Source organism: Colletotrichum fructicola, assembly GCF_000319635.2.
Source record: "Colletotrichum fructicola Nara gc5 chromosome Unknown KSG_Nara_v1_contig03, whole genome shotgun sequence".
Classification (NCBI taxonomy): Eukaryota; Fungi; Ascomycota; class Sordariomycetes; order Glomerellales; family Glomerellaceae; genus Colletotrichum; species Colletotrichum fructicola.
In genome coordinates this window covers 5,923,777-5,944,902 of record NW_027094053.1, presented here as the reverse complement: position 1 = coordinate 5,944,902, position 21,126 = coordinate 5,923,777, and the positions used below count along the sequence as shown (strand labels likewise).

The window sequence follows — 21,126 nt, the reverse complement described above, 5'->3', positions numbered from 1 at the left end:
CCGCAGCAAGACTTTGTTGGGTCGGGCTAATCCCGCACAGTTGGCGGCCACTCAACGCAACTGTACGTTCAGACATGTTTGATCACGAGACTCATGTCAAGTCTTGTGAGGTAAAACACCATTTGGGAAGCTCATAATACTCATTAATTTTCATCAACTTTCATCGGAACGATACTCATTCACTAGCATTCTTCTTTACAGTCCCTGGTGTTTCAAAGGCCAGCATCTGCTCGACCTCACTGCACAGTATCACCTAAACGAAGAAAACACCACCAAAATGGCAGACGCAACAGAACCCAAAATCCACATCTCAGCACCCGAAGCACGCCGCCTCGTAGAGGACATCCTCAAAGGCAACGGCGTACCGGCCCCCAACGCCGCCACCGTCGCCCGCTGCCTCGTCGCCGCCGACCTCCGCGGCGTCGACACCCACGGCATGAACCGCATCCCCTCCTACATGGAGCGAGTCCGCCAGGGCGTCCTCAACGCCGCCGCCGAGCCGGAGCTCACCCAGATCACCCCGGCCGTCGCCCAGGTCGACGGCCGCAACGGCTTCGGCTTCGTTGCCGCGAGCATGGGCATGGCCGCCGCCATCGAGTCCGCAAAGGTCTTCGGCATCGGCATGGCCAGCGTCAAGCACTCGAACCACTTCGGCATGAGCGCCTGGGTCGTGCAGCAGGCCATCGACGCCGACATGATGAGCCTCGTCTTCACGAATTCCAGCCCCGCGCTGCCGGTGTGGGGCGGCAAGAGCAAGCTGATGGGCGTCTCGCCGATCGCGTGCGGCGCGCCGGGGAAGGACAAGCCGTTCATTCTCGACATGGCGCCGTCGGTGGCGGCGAGGGGCAAGATTTACAAGGCCAAGAGACGGGGCGAGAAGATTCCTTTGGACTGGGCGTTGGATGCGGAGGGGCGCCCGACGGATGATCCGGAGGCTGCGTTGGGGGGTGTCATGCTTCCTATGGGCGGGCCGAAGGGCTCGGCGTTGTCCATCATGATGGACGTGTTTTCGGGTGTGCTGTCAGGATCTGCTTTCGCGGGACATGTAACAAATCCGTATGACCCCTCGAAGCCGGCAGACGTGGGCCACTTCTTGGTCGCCATCAAGCCGGACCTGTTCATGAGCTTGGATGACTTTAGGGAGAGGATGGATTACCTGTACCAGCGTGTCGTTGGCTCAGACAAGGCAGCTGGTGTGGAACGCATCTACTTCCCGGGTGAGATTGAGCAACTCAATCAGCAGGAGAGAGAGAAGACTGGCATCCCGCTGGTACAGGCTGAGGTGGATGCTCTTAACGAGGAGGCGAAGAGAGTTGGTGCTCAGCCCCTGACCCCCATGACGACGGCACAGTCATGATGGAGACTGATAGGTAGCAACGCGTGACTTAATAATGGACTTAATTCTTCAAATGAACCAGAATCACAGTCTTCGGACGTCAAGTAGGGAATCTTCTTCAATTAACATTTTCTTCTATTCATGCGTGTATCGATGCTCTCTGATCATGTCTTCATCCGCTCCTACGAGCACCACCGTCTCCCCAAACCCCTCAGGTCTTGCATTCCCTTCATGTTGTTGTTTGTGTATCGAGATTTCGGAACCATGTTGGAATTACTTGGGGCAAGTATCAGGCGTGTGCGGTTCCAGTGCGAGGTGAATCCGATGACAACCCTTGAATGAAACATCGTCACCGTAGACGATTTTGAAGAGTGACTGCTTCGCATCTTGGGGGCAGATACCCAAGGGCTCCAGTGATTTACGAGTGAGGATGACGATTTCGCTCCCATCAGACAGCTTTGTCTTGGTGGTGCCGAAGAACGTTTGAAACGATGGTAGGTTGGAGCAGTCAAAAAATGAGTTGCCAAGGAAGTCGCAGCGATTATCCATGCCGTCCGCAAGTCCGTAAGTTCCCTCATCCGTAGGCTTGCCATAAAGACAGAAGTAGCCCTGTGGATATGCGTTGATATCGAATCCGACAAAGATTCGGCCGGTTTTGGATTCCTTGACGTAGCCCCAATCCTGTACTTTTCCGTTGCCCAAATCTTGCTTGGCCGTGAGAGCGAAGCAGCATTTTTTGTCTGAAATCGCGGTATCGCAGCTGTCGGAGATATCTGAAGCCGCATGGGCTGCATTGGGCGGAGCTGCACTGGCGAGTGTGGCTGCGAAGCCGACGGCCAGCGAGGTGACAGCCGTGAAGAGCATGATGTTGTGGATCAGAAATGGAAGGTGGAGAATGAGGATGTTGAGCTGAACAACAATAAGTCTGAGCGAGACTCGCAAGGCTGAGTATGGTGAGCAAGTAATGATGCGTCGTCGGTGGTAGCAGAGAATGGGGAGACCCTGGGAACGGATGTTATTATGATGGGAGGAGAAAGTTGGCAAAGGGCAGACGTTGATAAGCAATGTTTATCTACCTACCTAAGTAGCGCACCTGTCACCATGCAGGTACCCTCAGGGAGTTCCTTCTTTCGTCGTGCGACGGTAGTTTGCACATGGAAGGCTCGGTCTAACTTCGGTGCGGAAGGGCCACAGAGCAGTTTTCTTGTCGTGTGAAGAAAGTGACGATCCAAGCACGAGCTTGCTTGCCCTCGGGGGAACAGCCACAAGGAAAGAGGGCCGTCTTCGGGCCGTACTGTATGATTCTCGTTAGGCTGGGTGCTGCAGGGGACACTAGATTGTGGCAACGGCAAGAGCAAACACTCGGACAACAGAGACTCTGTTTCTATCATACTTTGTACATGGATGACACTGTGCTTGCAGAATCCTCCCGTCCTCGACCACTCGGTGGCAGTGGACCTGAAGGCTCGCCGCCCCTCTAGTCAATGATTTTTTGGGCAGCCAACAGTTGGAGAAGGAATCATCCCGTCTTCCGCTTTCAAAATTGTCGCTGGGGAATGTCTTTTACTTGGTAAAAGTTCCAAAGATGTGTGGCACAAGTTGGTACCATGGCTCGATCGGCGGTCGCGCAACATCAATCTTCTCCCAGGGTCCTACAGACTCCAGCGTCTTGCGGGTGTTTCGGCACAGCTCGCAGCCATTCAAGGCGCGAGGCCACACGAGGTTGATAAAGCCTGCATGAAAACACGATCAGCGTCCCGTTTTCATGCGGATGTTTGGGTCTGACTTACGTTGGTAAAGCCGAAGCGGCTCGTTGACCGACACCTCGACGTGCTCATACAAGTACCACCTCCCGCCCTTCTTGAGGTACGAGTACAGCTCGGAAATGTTCTTCTCCGGCTCGGGGATACCACACAAGCAGAGGATAGACACGATGCAATCGACGCTGCCCTTCTCGATCTTGCCTCCCCACACGGTCGGGTCGTTCAACGACTCAATACCCGCGGGGACAATCTCGTATGTACCCTCCAGACCGGCCTCCTTCACACTACTCCTCAGGGCTGGATGCAGCTCGGTGTTGGGCTCAACGCCGTACACCTTTGTCACGCCATCGGCGACCCTGCGTCTCACACCACCGGCAGACATGGTGGCAGGCTTGTCCTTGGCGAAGAGGCTCACCCACAGTCCGGAGCCAGGGCCGATTTCCAAGACGACGCCATTCACAGGAGGGTGAACAGGGTCTTTGACTACATCGGCGCCGGTCACACGGCCTTCGAGGAGAGCAACCATGCGGTCACTATTGCCGGCACGAATGTTTGGCCCAGCCCAGCCCCAGAAGGCATAAAACCAGGCATCCCGAAGACGAGACAACGAGAGGAGTCGGCCAAAATCACCGGCGCGAATCAGACGGATGATGGTGCCAGGGAGGTAGTAGAAAGAGTACGAAAGGAAAATCCAGGGACCTATGAGGCCCCTGGCGAGCTGGGCAAGTTCAATCAGAGAAGGCATGGCGGGCGCTCAGGGGGCTAATGAGGGGTGAGAATGGGTGGGCGAGGATGGCAATCGTGTGGTCGAAGCGAAGAGAATCGGGGGATGTCTGGTCGCCGCGAGTATTCTCCCAAAGTCCCAAAGCGAGTTCAGGCGTAAATATAAGAGGAAGAAGACGGGGCACCAGGGGGCGGTCGTTTATAAGTCGGAAAAGACGGATGACCTTCCGCAGTGAGAAGGGAAGCATTTCGCGGGGCATCTATGCCTGTACCGGGTGTCTCAGCAGCCCTAATGCCATTATCGTACACAAGCTATCGCGGTAGGCCCCACTCCCCGGCCTCTAATCTATTCCCCACCAAACCAACTGCCAATCGTACAACACGGGCTTCCTTCCACATCCATGGATACCCGTTTTCTCCCTCCTGCATGCCGTCATTGCTGGTGATAATTCACAGTCCTTTTCCCATTCGCCTATCACATCCGCCAATTCATCAACGCCCCGGGTCGTTTTGCATGACCAACAACTAACAAATCGCACACGCTTCGTGTCTGATGGAAACCCCACCACGCACCACCATGCAACTGGTTCGCCATGGCAGGGTCGCATTTGATCCTACACGCGATCAGGCGCCAGGCGCCCCTCGCGCTGGCCGGCCACTTCAAGTCGACCGGCCTGCTTGGCTCCACTGTGTGTTCCAGGCAGCGAGGCTTTGCCGAGTTTGGCTGTGCCTGGAGGTCGAGATGTGGTGGTTTGAAGGCGCGGTGGCCGCGATACGGAGCAGCTCGTCTGATAGCTGCGGGGGAGCTGTGAGATAAGACCCCAGCATCGGCGCCGAGGGCCTGCTCCAGGCTCTGTGGATCTCCGTCAGCACGCGTGCATACCAGCCATACCCGCGAAGCACCATTACTCACTGGCCACTTGATGTGGTGCTCGGAGAGGGAGCGGATCTTTGAGACATGTTCAAGATGGTGGGTTAGGGCTTTAATGATCCCAATGGCTGACTGCTTCCAGGGCAAGCTTTTTCACTGATTTTCACTGGATAAACCCGGAATGACGAAGTTGACGATGCTATTCAGCCCTCCTGAACATGTTCGTCCTGAGGACCCAACTGCAGATATATGTGCGAACCAGATTATATGCCCCATCCTCGGCTCCTCGCGTTGTCTGCCGTCTTCTGTTGAGGTTTGCTCAATTGAGAAGTCAAAGGGCACGCGCGCGCCCTTGGAGGCCATCGTCATCCTCTCTCGCAGCCTCTTCGAAGCGTCAGGGCTGGCGACGTAACCTTTTGCGCGATGTCGCATAAATCTGCGTAAGGCGTTCTCCATGTCGCGGAGAGAGATGCTGATGGAGGGCGCTGCTGCCACCATGGGCTTGCAAGACATCGAAGCGCGGACTACCAGGGCCATCGGTGTGGTTGATGATGACGGCCAAGGAGATCGAAAGCCATCACATGACGCTTTTGCACGTACAGACGAAGAGGCCTCCTTCGACCTGGCAGCCAAGTTCCTCCGGATGGACCGCGCAACCCGCCGTGCAATCGCTTTGCAATACCAGCCAGACGAGTCTTTCATGGATGCGTCCCCAGACGAGCTTTCGCCCATCACGATCGATGAAGGGAGGCGTACATGTTTGACCAAGCTTGAGGTTCATCCAACCCTACCATTCCGCGGCAAGGAGTCAGACTCCAGTCTAAAATCAAGGAAACACTGCCGGAGTACTCCCTCCATCGACAGCCTCGAAAGCCGTTCCGAATCGACCAAGGAGACTGCTCGCGAACGCATCTCGGGCGACTCTGGCTACGGCTCAGATTACCGTCGAAGGCGTATCCAGTCTGAGTACCTCCGTCGTGCCGATGGAAGCATTCAGAGACGAGAGGCAACGGCCGGGGCTGGCTCTACGGGGACCACGGCCAATTCACAGTCACAGCAAGGTCGACAGCATCGTATCCCTGCCCGTGTTGAGTACGATGATTCCGACATAGAGGAATCGTTTCCTGAGTCTCGCCATTCCACTGCCTCGTTCCGCAGAAATGCCTTGTCTGCGATCCCTGTCGGCGGGAAGAGTACTGATGCCTACGGGCAAGCGACTCAGAGACGCCCAAAGCCAAACGAGCAATCACGTCAAGCAAAGGGCCTTCGAAGAGTCAGGGGCAACACAGCCCTGAGGCCAGAGAACCCAACCACTTCGTCACCAACTCAAAGATCCAACAATCAGATTCCTGACCGCCCTTCTCTCGAAATACTGGACAATGCCAGTTTATCAGAAAAGGGTGATCAGCTCAAGCTTGAGACAGACACCACAGGCACCCAGAATACCCTCCTGTCGATGTCAAGGATGAAGCCTCGACCAACATCCAAATTTACACCTCTGTCTATCCCTTGGTCAGTAGCTTCATCGCGCCCACGCTCCGAAATGTCCCTTTGCATCGCAGAATGCTCGGAATCGACTGGTGATAGCGACGGAAACTCCTCTATCGAGTCCAGCGTCTTCTCTATTCCGGAGTCGCCCATCGAGGAGCATCACATCCACCCGAACGACCCCTTTCAGCACCATCTGGATGACGCGATCACTGCCGTCACTCGGCATTACCGTGCGTGGCAAGTTCAGCAAAGGGGCAGCTCAACCGGCGAGAAGGGCACCAAGCGAGCAAATGTTTCAACCCCGGACTCTTCTCATCACGCAAGAAAACGTACCCACACTGGCAAGCAAGATCGGCCACGTTTGGACGAGGATAATAATGCTGGACCAGGCTATAAACGCGCCAAGTTCCCAACTTCATCCTCTGCTTCAGGGAGACAGCTTGCCTGCCCTTTTTGGAAGAAAGATCCCGAGAATCATCGTCAATGCCACAAGAAGGTTCTCAGCAAAATCAAATATGTCAAGCAACACCTCTATCAATTCCATGAGGCGCCCATAACGTCAGCCTGCTGCGGTGCCATATTCGAGACCGAAGACGCGCACGACCAACATGTCCGCGCGCGGCAGTGCCAGATTATTCCGGGAGGTGTTCAAAGGCAGGGGCTGACCCGCGCTCAAATTCAGGAGATTCATCGTCGTGCGGATCCAAGAAAGACCGAGGAGGAAAAGTGGTTTGCCATATGGGATATTTGCTTCCCTGGCCACCCTCATCCGACATCAGCATACATCGACAACGATCTCTCTGAAGACCTTCGCAGCTTCCGTGAGTACTTCACGAGCCAAGGCGCCAGTATCATATCGGACTTTCTTCACGGCAGTCCATCCGACAGACGCATCGAAAACGAACATGTTGTGCTTTCTTCGGTGTTGGAAAGGATATATGACGACTGGGCTGCGGCAAGGGGGATGCGAGCCATTCCGAGTTTACCGACTCCGCCAAGGACGGAGCCTTCCAATCCCACAGACTCGGACGGTGGAAGTCATGTCTCTTTACCAGTAAGAGCGGCGATGCATGAAGTCTTGCACCGTGAAAGTCTTGCAGATGAACGTCCACAAGGGTATGGGCAGACTGCATACATGGTTGATCCAGTTCTATCCGTTCCGGCGAGCAGCTTACAGCTTCAGGATCTTGGGTTTGATGGCCCGGGATTTCTGCAGCAAGACCCCCTTTATAACGACCTTGCAGGTCTCGAGGGGGTTGACAACATGTACGCAGATGCTCGAGACTGGGACCCACGGTTACATGGGCATGGACGTCATATATGAGGTAAGTGGTGTTAAGGTTGGGCTACAAGTGAGTACATAGAGCAGACCGACCAAATCTCAAAACACATTCTTGAATACCATCATCCTCAGCTTGTATTCTTTTCCTCCCCCGTCCCACACAACTTAGACCAAGGTTCCTCGTCAATTCCCTTTCCCAGCGCCGAGCACCGCAGTCATGCTTGGCGAGCTTAGCAAGGGACGTTGATGGCGCAAGTGCCGTCGCTAGGGCACTGCTTCGGGCACGACCATCTGCTGATGCTGTCGACGCAGTCCGTACCGTCGCAGTAGCCAGCCTGAGCGGTAATGTCAGTATCATTTTGAGCGAATAGTATGGTGGTCGGCTTACGATGGCAACGGCGGGGAGGAGCATGGCAGCAGCCGCGACGAAGAGGTTGGCGAAACGCATTGTGATGTTATAGGTAGACTTAAGTCCTGATTGGTTGTTGGAGACAGTGAGTTGTGAGTGAGGCAAACTCAATGTCAACTACGGTAAATCTCACTGGCTTTAAGTAATGAAGACGTCGCCTACATCTGTAGACTGTGGAGGTCAAGTCCCGGAGAGATGCTTAAAGTCCGACTGTACTCCGCTAGAATCACATCCGAGTCAGGGGGAGAACTCAAAATATATTAAATCCCCTAGGCTATGGTGACTAGTATTCGTACTCCATAGGGATCTTCTACACCACAACTCTATTGTACGGAGACTTGTTGGCCTATTGTGGCAGTACAGCTATACAATTCACGCTTGGCATACACTTCTTAGTGGTTCCTGATCGCCAGCCAACACGTGTGGCACTACAGCGCCTTGTTGCCACAACAAACATTGGGTTTCTTTCAAGTTCGTTTGAGAGTCCATTTCCCTTGGTTCAATTTCAACTTGATATCTACCCCTCTGATCGTTATCCTTGAACGTCGTGAAGTGAGCCAGTATCCGGAGCGCCTTCCGTCGCCGATTCCGCCACCGCTCCTCCCGAACCCGAAAGCGAAAGGCCGGGCCCTCCGGCACCCAGCCCCCGTGGGGCGGGCCCTGGCCCTCTTCGGACTTGGCCCGCACTGCCAGACCGCATGATTCCCTCCCCGTTTTCTCCGAGGGGTTACTCGTCCGCGCGCCCTGGCAGATCTGGGGACTTGTGTACAGACGTCTCCTGTCCCCTATCTCAAGGGGTATCATCCCCAATTCGAGATTGACTCGCGTTGTGCAGGCACCGGTATGGCTTGCCGGTCCGTCTTCTAGTAATTTCTCAGGTTGAAAGACGTCGCACAACTCGCAAGTCAAGCTACGCTTGGATATGTCTGGACTTCAAGCATAGTATAAGTGGTGACGTTGTAATAGACTCGTGGATGTTGTAATCGGTACCCCACACCCCTGTCAACTCAGCTCATCCCATCGTCAACATCTCTGCCTGATGAGGTGACGAGTTACGTTCCAGGCATGGACAGTTGTGCAAAAGCCCCAAACTATGTAAGCTAGAACCGTGTGGTTTGGATATACAGAACCTCAGATGGCATGGGCTTTGGTCAAAGCTCGGTCAAGCTGAACTAGGGGAGATGACCTGCGTGCGCAAATCTCCGTCGGCGCAAGCGAACCGGCGGTGAATCTATACTGTACACACAGGGACCGGGGAAAGTGTAGGGCTGACGGTACGGACGGGTATCACTTCTCCGCATCAGGTATCTCGCTCCTCGGATTTAGGCTGAACAACTCAGAGTTCCCCGCGTAGGTTCATACCATGATATCCCTTACTCGGGATGTCCTATGTTTGCTTCTCTAGCGTACGCATGAGGCACTGTAGAGACGCGGAGCCATCCATACTTTATCCCTCGCTAAATTGATTGATATGGGTGGTTCCGTCGGAGACTCCGCCTTGCGGGCCCGCGCCCGTCGATGCCCCGGACTTCGGACAGCCCACTGCTGACCGAGGTTGTCCGTGGTAGTCCGAGCCGGCTTACATACCAAGGGGCAGAAAACCACCGAATTCGGCCGAAATTCGGGCCCATGTTGTCATCGTAATACAGTCGAGGCCCGCAAAGGAGAGCTATTAATCAAGATCTCAACGTTCTACCGTTCTATTCATCTAAACAATGGGGTATCATGTCCGTCCCAAAACGCCTAAAGTTCATCATCATCCGAGTCGTATATCCAAATGGGTGTTTTCGAAGGAACAACGCCGACGTCCCCCTTAACGGACTCGGTCTTGACCACTTCCTTCTTCACCGCCTCCTCCGCATGGTCACTCTCATAATCGGTCTCGGCATCCAAATCGGCGTCATATCGGTCTGTCTCGGCCTTCACCTCGACCTTCACCTCCTCCTCCGCCTTGACAGTCTCCTCAGCCAACAGCTTCCCCTCGCGGATGCGGTAAAACGCCTCCAAGCAGTTGCGCCTCTGCGTCTGCGTCCAGCTGCCCACGACAAGCGCGAACTCCGTCGCGCTGCCAAAGCCGAACTCCTTGGCCATCGAGCAGAACTGCCGCCGCATCACGTCCTCGGGCGGGTTGTACACGTACGAGAAGCCCTTGAGCTTCTGCGCGTGCGCGTCAAACACCTGACTGTCGGCAAAGAGAGCGCCGTCGCCCTCCGGGTCCACGTCGGAGCTCGCGGCCATCTCGGCCTTGCGCGAGAGCTGCTCCTCGACCTTGGAGGTGCCGATGACCTCCGAGTTCTCGTGGGTGTACTCGACGCCGGCGGCGGACAGGATGGCTTGCACGGCGTCGGACTTGGGCTGTTGGGATTTGACGGTGCCGAGGTAGTCTTTCTGGTTTTTGGCGGCGAGCACGGCGGCGAGCTGGGACATGCCGGCGTCTTCTGCGTCTGCGGGTTCCTGTTTGACGGCGCCGCCGAGGTCTTCCTCCTTGACGAGGTTCTCCATGTCGACGGTGGTCATTGCGATGTCGTTTCCGACTCTGGCTTCTGCGATGTTGGTCTTGTTGACGATGTCGCGGATGACGAGCTGGTTTTCGCGGTAGGTGAAAAGATTCTCGAGGCCAAAGATTTCGCCTTTGCGGTCGGTATCTTGCTGCACACCCTTGAAGTAGCGGCGCTCGGAGGAGGCCGTGTAGCCAATGTTTGCCTGCTGCTGTTTGTAGATTTGTCTGGCATAGACGATCTCCTCAATGGTGCCGGAGGAGACAAGACGGAAGACGTCAACATCACGGACTTGGCCAATACGGTAGGCTCTGTCTTGGGCCTGGAGGTCGTAGGATGGGTTCCAGTGCGGGTCGACGATGACAACCTTGTTTGCCGAGGTGATGTTAAGGCCAACGCCGCCAGCTTTGGTCGAGATGAGGAAGACAAACTGAGTCGGATCGGAGTTGAAATTGTCCACGGCCTTCTGTCGGTCTTCATAACTTATGCCGCCATCGAGGTAAGTGACGCTGTAGCTGGTGTTGTGGAAGAGATGTTGGAGGATTCTCAACAGGCGTACGCTGTGAGAGAACACGAGGACTTTGTCGCCGGCCTCATGCCAGAACCTGAGAAGTTTCTTGAGGACCTTCCACTTGCCACAGAACTCAGGGTTCGCTAGGTACATGATCGCGTCTCGGTTTTCGTAAAGAGATTTCCAAGTGTCTGGGCAGCAGTGTCGTAGAGTGCGCATCTCACGCTTGTGCTTATCGTCGGTCTCTGTGCCTTGAGGTACCAGCAGAGTGAGATGGTTCACCAGCTTCTGAGAAGTGACGACACACGGAAAGATGATAGACTGCCACGGCGTCCCATCCTCGGTCGTCTTTTTGCAACACCAACCCTGGCCCTTGCCTGATCCGCACGCGCACGGGTTTGAAAGCGTACGAAGAAGCTCAACATCAGGCCTACTGAGGAAGTTCTTGTACGCTTCCTGCTGGGATTCAGTGAGCGGGCAAAAGACAACTCGGTCCGTCTTCTTGGGAAGTTGGTGGGCGATGAGTGTCTTCATCCTTCGGAGGAAGAAGCCCGGCAACAGATTATTGACCAGCTTGCGCGCGGTAAGGCGGGCATTCTTCAACTGGATGAGTGTCGCGTCGTGCGACTGGCCTGTCTTCAAAGGTTTAGTGATGGTGTTGTTCCACTCTGATAGGGTACCAAAGTGACCGGGATTCGTCCAGTTCAGAAGTGTCCATAATTCCTCGTACTTGTTTTGAATTGCTGTACCCGTCAAGCCAATACGGCAAAGGGCGTTGACATCGTTCATGGCCTTGGTGATCTCCGAGCTCCTTTCTTTGATTTGATGGCACTCGTCAGCTACCACGGCATCCCACTTGACCGTGTTGACATAGCTCTGGTGGTTCTTGTAGGTTGTGTACGTGGTGATCATGATCTCGATCCGACCAGACCGGGCCGAAGCCAAGGTATCCTCCTTTCCGGGGCCATGAAAGACACCAACCTTCCACCAGCCCCAACGGTTCAGCTCGATCTTCCAGTTCTCGATGATGGAGCCCGGGCAGATGATCAGCACTCTGGGATACCACCGCCCCGCTTCATCGCGCATCTTGCGCAGTCGTTTCCAATCACGCTCGTCGGCCGTCTTCCCGAACGCCGCCGTTAGGAAACTGGCAACCTGCACCGTCTTGCCAAGGCCCATGTCATCTCCTAGGATGCCACCTCTTTGGTACACAAACAGGCGGTGCAGGAACTTGACGCCGACGATCTGGTAGTCGCGGAGGTACTGCGCGATGGACGCTGGGATGACGCCCGCCGAGTACTCCAGCTCGATGTCTTTGTATGGTCGGCATGGCTTGATCTTGGAGCTCTCGTCAAACTTCGGTCGCCGCTCCAGGGGTAGTCCTCGTTCGTCCTCGGAGAACTTGAAGTCGTGGTATTCTGGCGGCAGAAGAAGTCCGGCGTCTCGTAACTTCTCGCGCTTGTCGTCGAACTTCTTCCTCCGTTCTTTGATGTACACGGGTACCTGTGCGATGTCGAGTTCGTCTTCGTCGGTATCGTCCGGCTGTTTGCTACTCGCGGCGGCCTTCTTCCCTCCCTTCGCCTTGGGTTTCGCCTTGCCCTTCCCCTTCCGGCCTGATGCGAGCTGCGCCTTGCGCTTCTTCAGTTTGGGCAGCTCCTCGTCGGAGTCGTCATCCCAGACTTCCTTCACCTCGAAGTCCACGAGGTCACTTTTGCGCTTGCCAAGGGCTTTCTCGGTCGGTCGCCTCGGCTCGCTGATGTCGCTTGCGGTTTCTTCATCGGATATGACTATCGCGGTTTCCTTCTGGGCGACCATCGTGGAGGAAGTCGCATGGTTCGCCGCTTGGTCTGGGTAGATGACGCAGGGAAGTGGATGACGGCGGGGTGGGAAGACGCGACGACGCGACTTTAGCGCAGCGGGAGCACTAAATTGTGCTGAAGAACCCTGGCGGGCTGCCGAGGCGGGTGCCTAATGCGGGGCAATTCTGAACCTGCCTGGGCTTATCTTAGGTAACGTCTGTGAACACCTCGACTTGATTGTTACAACTCAATCAATTCACCTCTCTGAGCCAGCAAAAACAGGCTATGGGCATTTGATTGAAATGACGGTATTTCCGATGCTGCCATAAAATGACTCGAATGCAATGGGGCCTTCAAACAGGATAAAGAGGCACCTCCGACGAAAGACGGTACATCCGTCTCTGCTTCTTCATTTCCATCTCCACGGTGGGATTTTTCTGCGCCATCTCAACGAAGAAGCTACCTTACATCCCGATTAACTCCAGATTTTTCTCTAACCCTCCTACCTGATCGACCAGGGCGTTCAATTAGGTGCCTGGACGCCTTGATCCATCGTGTTGACAGCGAGCGTGTAGAGGGGCATCATGGTGCCCCATTCCGCTCCGAACGACTTGAGAATCGCCTGCATGTCTGATCCGCTGGGCTGCTTACCGGCGCCGACCCTCTGTCGAACCTTCTCCTGAATCTCCTTGATTTGCTGGATCTTCGTCTTCTCGTCTTCCGTCGCCGGACGGGGAGATCTCGCAGGCGCGCCTTCATCTAACCACTTGTTCATCGCATAGCTCGGCGAGCCGCGAGGCGGGTTCAGGAGGATTTCCATTCTGCTGTCTTGGTGCTCCTTGCCCATTCCCGCCCGCCAGTGTGGTCCGTAGAACAGCTCCATGTTCTCAGGCGTGTCCTTTCCTGCGAGGATGAGGCGGCGCACTGGTTTGCTGCATGGCGTTAGCTACTGGTTTTCCTCATGACTTTCCTGTTGCGTGTATGACGGGAGCTTACGCTATGCCCTCGGGAGGAGCTCCGGAGCCTGGAACTGCAAGACCAAGCTCCCTCATCAGAGCCTGCGCTTCAGGCTTGGCGCGCGCAGTCTTGTTGTAATACTTGTACGCCTCCTCGCCGGCATCATCATCACTCATGTTCATGGGTGGGCTCGCGAACGACCCGCCCATGGCCTCCATAGGCGAGCTGATCGTGCCGTTTCTTGGGGCCTTGCTCGGGCGGTTGGCAAGACAGGTAGGCTTGTGCTGTTTCCAGTGCGTCTTCTGGCAGTCCTGCGAATGGTACCACGCCTGGCTGCACGCCGAGCACTTCTTCAGCGGCTGCGAGAAGCTGGCGCTGTCCGCTCCGCAGCCGTGGCACTTTGAGCGGTCGCCCGGGCTGATCGCAGACTGCGCAGGCATGTTTCCGCCCAGGAACTGCATCATTCTATCCACGACACGAAGCCACGAGTCTTTCAGAATCTCCTGTTCTTCGGCGGTGCTGGCCCCAAGCTTGCAAAGCTCCTCCTTGACTCCGTGCTTCTTGAGGCCGGCCTCGATGGCAGCGGACAGTTGGGGCTCATCGATGGACCAGGTCCAGGGGGCGAAGGGCATGGGGTCGTCTGGTTGTCTGCCGCCGGGAGATTCGCTGCCCTTGATGAACGTACTGAGAAGGAGTGGGATGACGGCTTCCGCCTTTTCGGCGGCGGTAGACAGAGACTTTATTTGGCCCGGTCCAGATTGCAGAACAAATCTGCTTTGTGGGTGAACGGCAAAGACGACGTCGCCAGGTGGTTGAAGCGGCACGTGGTTCACGGTGAAGACCCAGTGGTTGGGAAGGCCGGTGGGAGTGGTGCGCGGCCGATGAAGGGCGTTGAACGAACGCACGAGATCCTCCATGGTGACGGTGACTGTTGTGTTACTCTCACTCGGGAGTCAACTCGTGAGCAAGCAGGTGAGAGTGAGAATGAAGTTGAAGAGCTTCTCATTGAAGCTAGCCATGAGCTTGGGTCGGCGGGGTTATCGCTCGTGGGGTCGCGGGGTGGTCTAACTGGCCAATCACGAGCTTCGTTGAGACAGAGTGCCCCTCTGAAGCTTCCTTTCCTCGTGGGCGGTGACTAACCTCAAACGAAACATCATCACAGTACAGCAGCAAGAAGAGGTGTACCGCAGGCTCGGGTGCCGACAGGATGAACAAACGCCGTGGACGAATCCATGCAGTGTATTTGGCGCTCTGATCAGCAACAAGCCAATCGCTCAGCTTGTTCCTCCTTGGTTGAGTCATGTACACCACCCTTCTCGCTTTAGTTTGGATGAAATTCGAAAGCGAATAGACTCATCCCAACAACGTCCCATACGTGCTTTCGGTTTGCGTGCTTGCCGACTGCACGGAGCGCCGGACGAATGACGGTCTTGTGAAAAGTCCGTTGACTGTCCAGACATGTGGCAGTAAGAGGTATGCCTATCACTATCATGGTTCACGCCTCGCCCATTGGAATGGCGAAGCAGGCTGGTCATTAGGAGCTAAACACGAGTAATATACCATCGACTCTTTCCAATTTCTTCCATTCTTCTTCTTTAGGCCGTTTATGCGTAGGATATCATAAATTACATTACCGTGTATCAAAGACGTGAGGGTATGCTGTCCTGTTGTTCCGCTGCCAAAATGCTCATAGTACCCCTCCCCATATTTTGTGTACCAGTCAGTATATCATGCCGGTTCGATGCCCGTGATGCTTTTCGCGCTCGTCCCGCCGCTCGTCGTCTCCAATTCGTAAGTCTCGTTGCTGCTTTTCCTGGCCGACCCTGCCCTCTGCGCATATTCTTGGTACCCGGCATCTTCCAGTGCCTTGGCCGAATCAGGCTCCCGAAAGACTGCCCCTTCCTCCTCGTCAATGTACCGCAGTACCATAGTGCCCAGCCAGTTGCCGAACCTCGCGTTGTTGATGGGAGATCTCGGGTTTCGCAGTCGGTCGTAGTAGTCGCGGATGTACGGCCCCCGCCGCCAGAAGGGCCTCGTGAAGATGGGGCTCAGCACGGGAAGCGTCACGGTGACGAGCCCGACGCCGAGTTCGCGGAAGCCCCATCGGTTGATGTTGATCACGGATGGCGCTCCTGTGAGTGTGGACACCGCTCGGATGATTGCTGTCGAGATGACGAAGACGCCTGATGACAGGAGGATGGCGACTCCGATCTTGCGGCGCAGGGTAACTCGTAGGTGCCAAAGAATCGGTATTGGGATCAAAAGGAGGGCGGCATCGGTCAGGATGTTCAGCCACAGGAGCATCCAGAAATTCTGCGGTCGGAATGTGCACTCGGGACCTGGCAGTGGTCGGATTCGCCAGTTGTCGGAGTATCTAGCACCTTATGTCAACATCACTCTCATTTGTTGTCTTTTGCAAACGTACGGTTGACAACTTAGCGTTACGGTCAGGCACAAAGCGATGTATGATAGCCCGCACAACCAAAACAGCGTGATGAGTGTCTTTCGTCGAAGGATTCCCAGCGTCAGGCGCTTATAGAAGAACAGTACGGTAAACTTCAACACCCCTATTCGATGTTGTTAGAGCGCACCCCGCGCCGATACTATGCGCCAAACTTACAGATACAGCCTGGGTATGAATACCAAGAGATGAACTCCAACTTCGAGCCAAGCTCGAGAATTCGAACGTCGTCCTCCGAAAGCGACTTGACTGCATCCGCGGTGACGTCGATGTTTCCGCCCGTGTGATACGTGACCTGGACTATGTATACGTTCAACGAGTATAAGGTGAGGTACTAGGGACTGTTAGACAAGAATCGTTTCATTGCGAGAGCCATTGGATAACACACAGGCAGAGCAAGCCAGTCGTCACCCCTAAACCCTCGAAAACCGACAGTTCGAAATCGCACCGCGTATCGCAGCAGTATCACGAACACTCCGATGGCATACCACGTCTGAGTCAATTGTCAATATGAGCCCCGTCAGTCGCAGCGGAGAGGCAGAGACGCGCGAACTCACCCAGACCTCAGGCAGATAAGTGTCGTCCTGTTCCAAGTGCACATTCGAACTTGGCCCCCGCATGATTCCTTCTCGACGAGGTCGGGCATCCGCGCATCGTCGATGGCACAGATATCATCAGCGAAGTAAGCTGAAGTCGGCGAGATGTCATTCGGTGGGGGGTGGGGGCAGATTGACGATCCATTCCCATGGGACGAGTAAAATCGTGCCGGCGGGAGAAGCTTGTATTTTCACAAAAGATACTGGACGGCGACGGGACAAGAAACACCCGGTGGGAGCTTCCTTGAATCGCGTCCTGAGGTCTTCTACATTCTTCTGCTCTTTTTTGCAGTCGAGAGGGGAGACAACGGGCGGCGCGGGGGGGGGGGACACCCAGCAGCGAACAAAGAGACGCACCTCGGCGAGCATCATCCCGGTCAAAGGAGCAAGCGACACGTCTAACACGCCGCCCGGACTGAAACTTTATTTAGTCCCAAAGTAACCCAATTGCTACCGATCAAACAGATTTTCCTTTTGCAATTGGAGCTAGGGCCGCCCTCGGACCTCCTTGTCACTCGCGAATCGGGGGCTCGAAATCGACCAAGAGGTACGGGTGGTGGGGGATCATCGCGACAGGAATCCCAGACTAGCTACTGCACCCGCGCACGTACATAGCTGCGCTGTCTTAATCGGCAGGGCTTTCTGTGCTTTGAGCCCGTCGTCTGGAATTGCAAAACCACCGATCTTGAGCATGCGCCTTTTGTTAATTGGTCCCGCGTCGATCATGGAGGGAGCTGTGCTATGCGTACGCATGTTGTCAGACTTCACGGGAGCATCGGGACGCCACGTGGGAGATCAGAGAAACTGGAATTTCCAAGAGAAAACGTCGTTCCTGCCTCGTAGCACACACACTCTGAAATTACGCACGCGCTCGGGAACCTGTCACCATCACCAATCACAACTTTGACAGCGCCGGCGACGCATCTGGCCCTCCAGCCCGTCCGTACACAATGGCATGGTTACTCGCGAGTCTCTCCCTGCTGCCCTGCGGCTCGTCCGAAGCCTTAGCCGCTCTGCCGACAGAGGTCTCACCTCTGGTGCGGATCCTGTAGCGCGAGAGTATATCGAATGCCGGCTCGCTGCCATCCCTGCTCGCGTCCGCGTGCAGCAGCACCCCCGTGAGAGCCTCAGCTACCGTCCACAGGATAGAACGCGCATCTCCGACGAGGTCCTCTTGCGAGCCCCGTGTTATCTCCGTCTTGACTGATTGCCATGAGTCGGACGGCGTCCATGCGGAGGAACTCGCCTCGGCAGCCTGAGACCAGTTGGTCGAGTTGCCGAGGAGGGTGTCGAGGGCATCGATGGATTCCTGGCCGCCCTTTGGATGTTTCAGCGCCCGCAAGAAATCTGTTGCCAGAACATCGGTGGTTCCTTCCCAGATTGAGAGGACGCAGCAGTCGCGATAGATGCGTGAGATATTGAGGTACTCTGTTTCCTCGTTCACTAAGTAGCCGACGCCGCCCAAAGCTTCCATACAGCTGTACAGCAGCGGGATCGACTTTTTGCATACGTACGCCTTACAGAGCGGCGTAAGAACTCGCAGCAGGGGTGCGATGTGCTTTTGGTCTGGGGTTATAGAGGCAAGCGCCGGGGGCAGCCCTGACTTGTTCGTCTGAGGGTGCTCGTCTAAGCCCAGGAGATAGGATGTGAGAAACGTGAGCAACATGAGACCGTGGTACTCTGCGGTCATATCTGCCAGTGTTTGCATGTGCAAGGGGCTTTCGGCGAGCAGCATCCTCTTGCCTCGTCCTGCGCCAACTTGCCTAACTTTGGCATACGCTCTCGCGATGGCTAACCCGCGGCCAACGTAACTCACAGCACCCACGGCGGAGTGTATCCGTGTGAGCGTGAGAATCGTGCTGATCTCGTTGATGCCGCGGCCCTCCTTTCCGAGCAACCATCCTCTCATGCCCTCCACCTCTAGTTCAGCCGTGGGGAGAGACTGGGTGCCAAATTTGTTCTTTAGACGTTGGATCCGAACCCCGTTCAACTCCATTCCGCCAGTCCCTTTGGACTTCCCAACCATGGTCTTTGCTGACGGATCATGCCGCCTCATTGGCGCATAAAACGCGCTGATGCCGTTTTGGGTTCTTGCCAGAAGGACGCTCATCGCCGAGTCCGTAGCACTCGAGAACCACTTGAAGCCGGATAAAGACCACGGGCCGAGAGGGACGTTCTCCTCGGCGTTCGCCAGGCCTGGTTGCGTTGACGGGTCGTACGTCGCGACCGTCTCCGTAAGCGACACATCGCTCCCGCCAATCCGTTCAGTCATCCACTGTCCACTGGTCCACGCCTTTGCGGGGTCTCTGGACAGGAGGTGCTGCAAGGCGTTATCGAGAACTTTGCGTTGAGTGGGATCCAGGTCACCGTTAGCCAGGTGCAGCTGCAGCAGTCTTGCCGCGCCGTCTTGCATGGCCGATGGGCATGTCACGTTTGACGCAGAGGGGCTCCACAGATGTATCCTCAGGAACTGGATCACGCGAGCAGATGACCCGAGAGAAGTGTCGTATCCGGTGGCGACGATGCCCTTTGCGATCCCAAAGTTCTGCAAGCCGCGCCATCCTTCACCGACGATAAGTTCGGTTTTGGGCCGCCCGAAAGAATCCCGGCCGTTGCCCTTCAGATACGGCTTGTTGTGTTCAGATTCTGTAACCCATTCGAAGACCTGGTCGGACAGGACGTCTTCGCCGAGTTGGGCGATTTCGACCTCAACACGGCTGACGACATCTTTTGGGACAAATACTATCTACAATCAGCAGTAGAACACATCATCGGGACACTATTTCTCACGTCTCAATGCTCTCTGAAAGCTGGCATCATCAAAAAATTGGTTCGGCAGGACCGGGAGTTCTTGGAAGAAGCCCGTATTGGAGCTGGAAGGCTTCATGTCCAAGGTCTCGGGTTCTTCGAAATACTGCACGTGACACTTCAATCCAATGTGTCAAACCGAAATTCAAGCTCCAAAGCCCTCGAAAACTATCTTATATCTGTCAGATTCATGCTGGAAGGATGAATCCAGACTCCCGGGACGATGTGAGACACGCGGGGTCGGCAATTTGTGGGGCGTCACCGAGAAGTCTGGGGTAAAAGCCGAAGAATAGACCCACAAAGTGCCGGTAACCTTCCAGACCGAGGTCAAATATTCCGCAATGTCTCCACAAATGCGGACTTGTTCCGCGCAGCACATCTCATCGCATCCTTCCCCCAGCCTTGAATCGACGCCAAGTTCTTCACTGTCGGATGAACAGTATTTCCCTCAGCGAACCAGACCAACGATGGGAAGGACGGCACGGCGGCTTACATTCAAAGTCTTGGACAACATCATCCTCCCAAATCGCACGCGTGGCCGTGGCCCACTCACCGACCGGATCGAAATCCCATCTTGAAATCGACCGCCCAGAGCCTAGGAGACCAGTCCGGCGCGAAAACGAAATGAAGCGGACACGGCGCTTGGCCCTACGTAACGATTCGAGGGCATCAGCCCGGCGGCGCACCAGCGCTCAAGTACCGACATGAAGGGGGGCTCTCTAGTCTCGCGATGCACTGCGCTGCAGCGTTGTAGGAAAGGCGCTACGACAACACGATGCAACCAAAGCGGACGCCGTTTGATGAGCCCGGGAGGTCCAGCCACTTCATTCTTCGGTCATCAAACGTGCATGAGAAATTGGTCTCATTTGCTGCCACAACAAGCCCCCCGGGGGCTTGAGAATCGTGTGGCTGAAGCTGGTTGGACCGATGGCCCTGCCGCAACAACACCACAACCCCCAAAGGGAAATGAAGAAATGACGTCACTCTCACCTTTTTCTTCCCGCCTGCGACGCGCGCGCAGCCCTGATTTCTGCGCGTCTTGGGCGACAACATGCCCGAAAAGGAACTTTTCCTGAGTCACCAGGCAGGGCACTAGCCACACAGATCACCCCATCCAGGTCCTGTGATGCGCCCATCGCTGCCCGTTTCGCCGATCGGGAGCATTCTGGGCTCGTCGAAAGCCACAGCGATCGCCACAGGTTTCGCAACGTCGGGGTCTCGTTCTTGGTGATGAGTCGCGACGTGATATGTTCCTGCCGGGCTTCCGTGTTTGTATTACTCAGTTCAGGGTGTGGTTTTCAGGCTCGGAAAGGCAGGATTACGACGCTGTACGTCTCAGGCGACAAATATCGTGATGAGGTCATACGACAGCAAGCCCGTCTTGCCCAAACTCCAAAGTCATGATGGCCTGGATGCTCTCTTTCTTCTTGGCTTCATTGTCTCGGCTCTTTGGCGCTGAACTTACTTCTGCCGCCCAGACGACCGCGCGCATTGGCTGACAACATGCGAACACCAAATTTTATAATGACTTCAATCTAAGCAGGCTAGCAATTTGCAAACAGAGCCAGAAAGAAAAAGCATAGTCCGTCAGCCTGCAGGGTCGCAACATCCCATCGCGGCC

At 55.5% G+C, this 21,126-nt stretch overlaps 8 protein-coding genes across 8 annotated transcripts; 2 read left to right on the top strand and 6 right to left on the bottom strand.

The window, feature by feature from the left end:
- Positions 1-277: 277 nt before the first annotated feature.
- Positions 278-1,357, top strand: yjmC (putative oxidoreductase YjmC; the record flags this gene model as incomplete). The annotated part of the gene is made up of 1 exon (XM_032031243.1): positions 278-1,357. The coding sequence occupies one exon, from the start codon at positions 278-280 to the stop codon at positions 1,355-1,357; it is 1,080 nt and encodes a 359-aa protein (XP_031889394.1).
- A 252-nt stretch (positions 1,358-1,609) lies between these two features.
- CGGC5_v006490 (uncharacterized protein) lies at positions 1,610-2,200 on the bottom strand (the record flags this gene model as incomplete). The annotated part of the gene is made up of 1 exon (XM_032031242.1): positions 1,610-2,200. One exon carries the CDS (start codon positions 2,198-2,200, stop codon positions 1,610-1,612), a length of 591 nt encoding a protein of 196 aa, XP_031889132.1.
- Positions 2,201-2,899: 699 nt separating this feature from the next.
- Mettl7b-1 (Methyltransferase-like protein 7B) lies at positions 2,900-3,844 on the bottom strand (the record flags this gene model as incomplete). The annotated part of the gene is made up of 2 exons (XM_032031241.1): positions 2,900-3,069; positions 3,127-3,844. The coding sequence occupies 2 exons, from the start codon at positions 3,842-3,844 to the stop codon at positions 2,900-2,902; spliced, it is 888 nt and encodes a 295-aa protein (XP_031889388.1).
- Positions 3,845-5,189: 1,345 nt separating this feature from the next.
- On the top strand, positions 5,190-7,548 carry CGGC5_v006488 (uncharacterized protein; the record flags this gene model as incomplete). Its single annotated transcript, XM_066151703.1, has 2 exons — positions 5,190-7,238; positions 7,459-7,548. 2 exons carry the CDS (start codon positions 5,190-5,192, stop codon positions 7,546-7,548), a joined length of 2,139 nt encoding a protein of 712 aa, XP_066009052.1.
- Positions 7,549-9,618: 2,070 nt separating this feature from the next.
- SWI2 (Switch 2) lies at positions 9,619-12,699 on the bottom strand (the record flags this gene model as incomplete). The annotated part of the gene is made up of 1 exon (XM_032031238.1): positions 9,619-12,699. The coding sequence occupies one exon, from the start codon at positions 12,697-12,699 to the stop codon at positions 9,619-9,621; it is 3,081 nt and encodes a 1,026-aa protein (XP_031889391.1).
- A 507-nt stretch (positions 12,700-13,206) lies between these two features.
- CGGC5_v006486 (uncharacterized protein) lies at positions 13,207-14,557 on the bottom strand (the record flags this gene model as incomplete). Its single annotated transcript, XM_032031237.1, has 2 exons — positions 13,207-13,615; positions 13,680-14,557. The coding sequence occupies 2 exons, from the start codon at positions 14,555-14,557 to the stop codon at positions 13,207-13,209; spliced, it is 1,287 nt and encodes a 428-aa protein (XP_031889392.1).
- An 811-nt stretch (positions 14,558-15,368) lies between these two features.
- Positions 15,369-16,721, bottom strand: CGGC5_v006485 (uncharacterized protein; the record flags this gene model as incomplete). The annotated part of the gene is made up of 5 exons (XM_032031236.1): positions 15,369-16,014; positions 16,066-16,207; positions 16,261-16,435; positions 16,490-16,594; positions 16,659-16,721. 5 exons carry the CDS (start codon positions 16,719-16,721, stop codon positions 15,369-15,371), a joined length of 1,131 nt encoding a protein of 376 aa, XP_031889389.1.
- An 871-nt stretch (positions 16,722-17,592) lies between these two features.
- On the bottom strand, positions 17,593-19,584 carry acdh-11 (Acyl-CoA dehydrogenase family member 11; the record flags this gene model as incomplete). The annotated part of the gene is made up of 2 exons (XM_032031235.1): positions 17,593-19,439; positions 19,488-19,584. 2 exons carry the CDS (start codon positions 19,582-19,584, stop codon positions 17,593-17,595), a joined length of 1,944 nt encoding a protein of 647 aa, XP_031889390.1.
- Between the last annotated feature and the right edge of the window lie 1,542 nt (positions 19,585-21,126).